This window comes from Anas acuta, chromosome Z, assembly GCF_963932015.1.
Source record: "Anas acuta chromosome Z, bAnaAcu1.1, whole genome shotgun sequence".
Taxonomy (NCBI): domain Eukaryota; kingdom Metazoa; phylum Chordata; class Aves; order Anseriformes; family Anatidae; genus Anas; species Anas acuta.
The window spans coordinates 14,091,526-14,100,164 of NC_089017.1; the positions used below are offsets into that span (position 1 = coordinate 14,091,526).

The window sequence follows — 8,639 nt, forward strand, 5'->3', positions numbered from 1 at the left end:
CCAGGTGTTAAAATACAGCTTGACTAAATGAGTCAGTCTGGGTGGCGTAGCTCCCAAATCCCTTTTTAGTTCTATGCATGTTCCTACTTGGAATGTTTTTTTTTTTTCAATTGATGTTTAATATTTCTTGGTATTATGTACTTGAATTTTCATGCCTTCAGTAAAAGCCTTTCCTTGATCTCTTGCTTACATAAGAACTGCATTGCATTTCAGTTGCATCCCAAATGTCAATATTGTTAGAGACCTCAGAAACAATTACTCAGTCTATGCTCACACGGTATATGAAACTAGAGTTATTCAAGTTTAGATCTTGCTGTTTTGAGTGATCTTTTTGTGTCCCATAACTAGTGAAAGTAAAGGATGTTTTATCTGTATCTACCTTCCTGTCCAGCTCCCTAATTAGATCTGTTTTTTTTCCTACTTCGGGTCTTCATTGGGACCTCAGTTACACACTTAAACTTATGCTTCTTTCTCTTGAAAGCAGCCTCAGTGGACCTTTCTTCTGATTTGTGTTCAAGGATGTTTTATTTGTTTAGATCACTTCCAAAGGCGTATTCATCAGTCTTAATCTAGCTTGCTTCCAAAAAGTTAGGGGAGGCAAGTTGGAAATCAGGAAAAATTGCTTCTCAGGAAGAGTGATTCAGCATTAGAACGGGTTGGCCAGAGTTGGAGTCACCGTCACTGGGGGGGTGTTCAAAGAAGGTGTTGAGGTAAGGGGTGCAGCTGATTAACTGTTACGGGCCTGGTTGGATTCAGGGTTCTGAACTATCACAATCACAGGTTCACCAGTAACACATTAACCCTTAGGGGTCTGGTTGGATTCAGAGCACTGAACTACCATGGTCACGGATTCACCAATAACGTATAAATGCCCTTACTCTAGCTGTGTTTAATGAGAGCTATCACAGCTAGGAACAATGCAATCAAGTGTGATTTATTACAGCAACAGGTACACAGGTTCCTTGAATTGCTGGCGATAGTGACTGTCTGCAAAACCAAGCTAGCATGTGTGAAATACACAGGTGACACAGGTGTGCAGCCTGGAAATTAACGTGTTAAAAGGCACAAAGACTCAGAGAGATTTCTAAGTTTCAGTGGAGACACCCAGTATAACCAAGTGTTCAAATCTCACCCAAAGGCATCCCAGTTGCTGGGGGGGGGAAGAGAGGCTCAGCCCGTCGATTGATCCCAGGGGTCAAGAGGTCCTCGGGACGGTATCTCCCCTGATGGTGGTATCTTCCCTAACATCCCCTCTCTCATTCAGCATGATAGCATCTAAGGTTGGAAGCCTAGGGAACGCTCAGGTAATGTAGCTATGCCCTACCCTGACAGCCTCTTCAATGCTGTACATTTTCTTTAAAATGTGAATGTTAGTTTTATTTTCCTTGTTACTTTAGGCAATTGCACCACAAAAGGTTGGACGTGGTGCTTAGGGACATACTGGTGGTACTTATTGGGTAATACTGGTGGTAGGGGGAGGGTTGGACCAGATGATCTCGGAGGTGTTTTCCAAACTTTGTGATTCTATGAAATCTTAGACTTGTAGAACTGAGTCAGTCTTTCATGTCCTTTGCGACCTCTGAATTACAAAATCTGATACTGACTTCTGTTCCACACACATGAGTTTCAGAGAAAATCTAATTGCTGTTCATGAAGCCTTGGGAATGCTGCCTTCTTAATAATACATATTCAGTGCATGAACTCTGGAGTTGGAGATCATCAAACTCTAATGCCTTCTTTACAAGTCCTTCTAAAAACAGTCATTCCTGAAGACTGTGCCTTCCTAATGTCCTGCCCATCAGGCAGCTTATCTGCTTTGCAAATAAAACATTGGTGTGATATCACCAATTTCCATCAAAAATCCAAAACACAGCCTTTTATGAGCCTCTAGGAAGAAAATTAACCCTGTCTCAGCCAAAACCACAACACCTAATGAGCTCTTTTTCCACTGAAATAAACTAGTAATGCTGTTTTTTTCCTACTGCTTTATTATTAATGAGAGACCTGTATCTGATGTTCTGTAGTGGTGCTAATAAATCCATCACCTGCAGTAGGCTTCTGCTGTTATGTGGGCATAATAAGGATGCTGATGACCTCTTTCCTGGGGAAGGAAGATTCCATCTTAATTTGTGTGCAATATTCACTTTCTCTTTCAACTGGAATGGATGCAAGGGTAATTTGATGATGAAATGATGAACTTGAAACTGGACTCTGTTGGAGGCTTTTATCTGACTATTTTGGAACTATCTTTTAGGTGACAGGCTTAATCAACTTCCCAAAGGAAAAGGGTATTACTGATGTGATGTGACTTTACTTTAGTGATGGAGGCAGAGAGCCTTAAGACAGAGAAGGAAGTTTTGCCCCAAGGTTCTGTTAATTGATTTGTATTGGATAAGGGAAGAAGTTAGGATTTAGTCTTGGGGAAAGATTATTCCCACTCCTGATTAAAACTGAGGTTGATAAAAGTGCATTAATTTCAGACTGGGGTCTGACACACATGGAAGGTTAATGATAAAGTTTCTGCATTTACTTAAAGAAAAATGTTCAGATGACATTGAGAGTCATGAACGCAAACTGCTTAAAACAATTGTAAGTGATTCTAAACTAGTACCTCTTCTGTTTTCTAGAGTTATGAAGGCAGCAGCAGCATGAACCCAGAAAGAGAGAGGATGTCAAGTTCCGCAAATTCATTTGAGTCATGGGATTAAAGCCAATTTAGTACCAAACTGTTTTATTCTCTTGTGTTTTAAGTGAGCTGTTTTTCTAAATGCTCATTACTGTTAATGTTTATGGAATATCTGATATTTACAACCTAGCTTGTATCTTACACTGATGCTTTTGTCAATGTATGCATACTCAGTTATGATGAACCCAGGGTTGATTATAATAATATGAAATGGCTCTTGCCTTCCTACATACAGGAAAAAAAATTAAGGTATTTCTTAAGTGTTAAATGGTTCAGTATGTTGCTATAAGAGATGGGATGTTCAGTATGTTGCTGTAACAGGTGGGGTGTTTGGTATGTTGCTATAATAGGTGGGATGTATTGCTGTAACAGGTGGGATGTGATACCTGTTTTGTTTGCAAGTGGAATTTAGGAGATCCCTTGAACTTACTGCTTTGTTACCAGAATTTTGCCTGAGAACATAGTTCTCTGAAGACCTGTTTTGGGAGAGAGCTTTATGTAAAGAGTGCATCTAAAATTATTGTCCCTGCATTTTCAACAGGACAGTTTTGAAATCTGTGCCAAATGATGAGGTGACAATCTTAAGGAGCTGTTAAACATGTTGTAAACAATTACTTAATAAAAACTTCATCTTTTTTTTTTTTCAAACTTTTAAGCCTTTGTATTGATGGCTGCTTCTACAATAAATACACACAAACAAAAAAAATATGTATAATTGCAGCTTTGTGAGCTGGTACTTTTTCAACATGCATGAAATATGTGGTCTTGGTATGGAACTAAAGATAAACGGCTGCATTCACAACGCATTTGAAATACACTGTAATACCAAGCAGCCTTTTGAGAAGGATGAAAACCAGATCTATGTGTGGTATGTTTTTGCCTTCGACAGACATGTAATGTACTCTTCTGGTATCTCTTGTGGAAAAGTTATCTTCAGAGCAAGCTTGGTGTTTTGTCTGTAAGAGTTTCCCAGACTTATAGAAGCTATGTAAACAGACATTAAGAGTTTTACAAAGAGATTTTCATAAAGTTGCTTTTTCCTTGATTTTTATTTACCAGCTACAAGGATGTGTGTCACTGCCCCATAGGAAAATGGTAAATAGTAATTTGTAATGTCTTGAACAGCTGAACAAGCTTACAAGCTTCTCTTGTTTGCAGGTATTCAGCACACGATACCAAGTGCTATTTTTTGTACGGTCTTCCCTCTTAGTATAGGGAAATAATACTTACCATCTGTGCTTGCAGGACTGAAAGTTTAATGTGAGTATCAGAACTGACTGGGCAGTACTATGCAATTTGTTATTGTGGTTGAGCACGCTGCTGTTCTTTCTGTATTTCTTTGAAAAATACTTAAATACCTATTTAAAAATACTTTTTGTGGACTGTGGTTTTACTGCTACATATTGTACAGAAAAGTAAGTTTTAATTGTAGATGCACCTTCACTTAACTTACTGTAAGCAGTGGATGTCTGTTAACTTGAAGTCTTGAGTACAATGTCCTGGGTGGCACAACTCCTTTTTCTGACAAGTCTTCTTGAGGATCTGTGTACCCATTCTGAATTTCAGGTAAGAAATCGGGGGTGCTTTTGATTTGTTGGTAGGACATGCATATGAACAGTAATTTCTGGAGGAAACTGTACAGTTGTCTTGTACTTCTCTGAAAAGCAAACAAAATAACTACAGTAATGGGTCACATTTATCCTAGAGCAAACCTATGAAGGGAACTAACTTAGCCTTAGTTCTAGACCTGTTATTCAGGCTTACATTTTATGTGTAGCTTCTGAAGTAATTATTAGAACAGCTTTTAGTACATATTACAATTCATCAAATACAGTATCTCAAATTACTCCTACAAGAAACGGGTGTATGGAACTCATGAGCTTTTCTTAATTTTTTTAAAGCAAGAGTATTCATCTTTTTTTAATTCAGCATGGGTGGAAAGAGGGGGAGGGAATAGAAAAATCAGTTTTTTTAAATAAACCTTTAGTTAAAAACTGAAAAATGAGAATGTGTGCACACTTTAACTATGTTTACAAGACAAATGGTTGCCAATCTGTGTCAGTTCTGTCCTTCCGTAGATTATTTTGCATCTTGTCATTCCATGCAGTAGCTTAATTTTCTCATGTTTCTGGTTTAAAAAAAGAAAAAAAGGTTGCACAGAACAACTGCTTGAACTTGCTGGCATGCGGTCCTGAAGTAGTGTGTCTTTGTTTTTGAAAGATTATACATTGAGCTACTTTATTCCCTTTTCTTCTGCTGTAGGTGGATGTAGATGTTCCATAGGGTAACTAAAATAATAACCAAAATAATTTATTTAAGGCAAAATAAGTTCTAACCAGCTAACTCTACCAGGGTAATGGTTCGTAGTTTATTAAATACTGTGTGCATAAATTTGGAGCCAGTTGTAAAGTCTCTTGGGAACACTTGAAGGCATAATTTTTGCAAACATTTAGATGTTTAGAATGCACTTTTATAACTGTAAATAAGCTTAAATAGTATTCTTCAGCAGAGACCATCTCACTGTGGGCAAGGCAGACTTTTTTTCATATTCTTTTTTGTGAAACAATTTTTCTTACCTGTACTTCCTTCAACTTGAATCTCTGCATGTTCAGAACTGTTTCATAAGGAAATGTTTCTTCTAAGGCTGTTTCTTCCATTTAAGTAGGTTTTGGAGGTGGCAGGAGTTGCCACAAGAAAACGCTTTTTTTTGCAGTGTGTTTTTTTTGCCTGCCACATCATGTAAAAAATGTTCTGTTCATTTTTTTGTCTCAGTGTTGATACAGCGTTTGTCATCTAGGGTCAGTTTATTCTATGTGGTTCTGAAGTTGAAGGCATGACTCCTGTTTACAGGTCTTGCTGCTGCTTGAGTTGCATGAAAGGATCATGTTGCTTCTCTTGTATGAGAAGTGGTATTTTGGGGTGTGAGTGCTTGCTATGGGGAGCTCAGAAATGATAGGTAAGCCTTCAAAGACTTCAATATACTTCTGTAGAGAGAATTTGGGGAAGGCTGGCTTATGCCAAACCTTGATAGAGTCAAGTATTTTCAGCCCCTTAGCCTCAAGTTACTATTTTCTCAAGCAAGCTACATGTATCTTTTCCCTCATTTTGCTCCTGTAGGAAGAACAAGTGGCATGGGTATCATGAGGTGTCAAAGTTTTTGTGTGTAGGGGAGAGTCCAGTTGCCCTCCAGGTGGCAGTCAGGATGAGTGCTCCTTAAATATTTCACTGATTGAAACCTGAGAACAATGTAGTTAACAATTCCTTTTAGTTGCATCTGCTCTTGGCAATGATACCATAACCTCAGATCTTTGTACAGTTTTTCCTTGTCATGAGCTCCATACTTGCATAAAAAAAAATGCTCCTTGCATTGGAGAGTAGTTCAAGATTAAGCTGGAGGCTTTTGACGAAGTGTTGCAAAGGGCCATCAAACCTTCCCTTCAACAGTATTTTGAATACTGCTTATTCTTAATTCTATCACATCATCCCTTATTAATGCAGTGCCTGAACTTTTTTCTCTGTGAGATGATTTTCTCAGTCTGAGAGGACTGCAGTCATGAGGGTGAATATGAAGAAAAGGCTGTAGAGGTGACTTGTGAGAAATGTTTCGACTGTGGATCCCAATCAGGACATCAGTTCTAGAAGTGGGAATCAACAGGTGGAGTTTCTTTGTAGAGCTGCAGAGTGAAAGGGAAGCAGCAGTAGAGAGAGCTTTGCACAAGAGCTGGCTGTGAACAATAGGAGTCACTTTCTGCCTTTTCTGAAACGAAGTACTGGCTGTATATCCGGTATAAATAACAGTCCCTGTAGACAGTTTCTATTCAGCTGTTAGCTACGGGTGGAGATGTTGGATATCCTGTGAAGCAGTCTGTGAACTCCTAGAAAGGCTGTGGGCTGGGACACAGATATGTGATCTGGTCCTTTAAATGTAGAAAGGGTTACGATGTATGGATGTTCTTTGTTTCTGGTCAGTCTGTGATGATTGGTGTCATAAGTGGCTTTCCAAACGTGACCCCGTTAATCAAGCTCCTGCTTTTTCATTGCTGCTTTTTGATTGTTTGTTTTCTGGGATGCCTGGAATGATTCGTACAATTGTATTTGATATGGTTTAAAAAAAGCAGTACAAAACAGATGACTGCACAGCACAGTCATGCTTCTGCATTCTACTGCTTTGCAGTAGGAACAGATGAGGAGTCCTGCATACAATGATAAAATATATTTTCAGGGTTCAGCTTCTTGGACTTACACCCTAGACATGCTTGAGTGCTGTACTGATAAAAAGTCTTGCTTTTCACAATGTGGACTGTACAGTGATACAACACTGGAATCTGAACCTCACTGGTGTACAGGTGTGTGGTTGCAGCCAGTACTGTCCGTGTGTCTGTCAGTACCCGGTAACTCAACTACATCCCCCCCAGTTCTCTGTAATCAGGGTGCAGATTTACAAACTAAGATAAGGAATGGTATCTTAAAAGTAGCAGGCACAATGTTTTGGGGAATTAATGATCGTGACTCAAAATGGTATGAGGCAGTGAAGTATCCAGGCAGGGTAGAGCCCTGAGCCACATGGTCCACTTTGAACTAATGCTTTGAGCAAGACATAGAACTGGGATGTCATGACATGCTCTCCAATGTAAATGGAGAGAGGAGGGCCCAAGATGACACATTTTCCTGCTCTGTAACCTAAGCTTGGCTAAGAAAATGAGAGGAACATTGCCTCTGAATCGACAGAGGTTAGTGACCTAGCTTCTGCCTGCTTGGACTATGTTCCTGTTCAGCTCTGCTCTGGATTTTCCATGCAGGACCTCCCTGGCCTATCTCTGAAAGCTGTAGCTCCCAGATGGAGCATTTTGCGCAGCTTTGGCTCTGCTGGTTGGGAAACATCAGGACACTTCTGAACCTTCTGTGGTCGGGGTCCAGGAGCACTGGGGAATGTCTAGCAGCCCTCTGAGGAACCTGAGCATGCCTGTTAGTGAGCCTGTCCCAGTGCCCGACCACCCTCTGGGTGCAGATCCTTTCCCTAACCCCCAGCCTGACCCTCCCCTGTCCCAGCTCCATGCCGTCCCCTCCGGTCCTGTCGCTGTCCCCAGAGAGCAGAGCTCAGCGCCTGCCCCTCCACTCCCCTCGTGAGGGAGCTGCAGGCCGCCATGAGGCCTCCCCTCAGCCTGCTCTGCTTGGGGATGAACAAATCAAGGGACCTCAGCTGCTCCTCGTATCTCTTAGCCTCCAGACCCTTCACTATCTTTATTGCCCTCCTTTGGATGCTCTCTAGCAGCTTTCTTACATCCTGGCACCCAGAACTGCACCCAGTGCTGGAGGTGAGGCTGCACCGGAGCAGAGCAGGACAATCCCTTCCCCTGACTGGCCATGCTGGGCCTGATGCACCCCAGGGCATGGCTGGCCCTGGCTGCCAGGGCACGCTGCTGGCTCATGTTCAGCTCGCTGTCGATCAAAACCCTCAGGTACCTTTCTGCGGGGCTGCTCTCCAGCATCTTGTGCCCCAGTCTGTACGTATAGCCAGGGTTGCCCCGTCCCAGGTGCAGAATCCTGCACTTGCTTTTGCTAAACTTCATGTGGTTGGTGATTGCCCAGCTCTCCAGTCTGTCAGTAGGGACACAGAACTGCCCCCCTATACAAGAGGGGCGTGGAACTTGTAGGCAGGGTTCAGCACAGAGCTGTGGAGATGATGAAGGAAGTGGAGCATCTGTGTTAATGTGGAAAGACTGAGCTGGGCCTGGTTAGCCTGGAGAAGAGGAGATTGAGAGGGGATCTTACCAACCTCTATGAGTATCTGAGGGAACAATGTAGAGAGGATGGGGCCAAACTCCTCTCAGTGGTCGCCAGTGATAGGATAAGGGGCTACGTGTATAAATTGAATCACAAGAGGTTTCATTGCCTTATTAGGAAGAACTTCTTTATGGTTTGGGTGACAGAGCGCTGGAACAGGCTGCCCAGA

At 41.5% G+C, this 8,639-nt stretch overlaps 1 protein-coding gene across 5 annotated transcripts in view; it reads left to right on the plus strand.

Annotated features, from left to right (window-relative positions):
- Window positions 1-3,391, plus strand: part of DDX4 (DEAD-box helicase 4) — a 33,508-nt gene extending 30,117 nt beyond the window's left edge. For all 5 annotated transcript variants that reach the window (XM_068667402.1, XM_068667406.1, XM_068667404.1 and 2 more), the window contains one exon: window positions 2,628-3,391. In XM_068667402.1, coding sequence (XP_068523503.1) covers window positions 2,628-2,708 — 81 coding nt within the window. In that variant the 3' untranslated portion in view covers window positions 2,709-3,391. The remainder of the gene's footprint in view (window positions 1-2,627) is intronic.
- The last annotated feature ends 5,248 nt before the right edge of the window (window positions 3,392-8,639 follow it).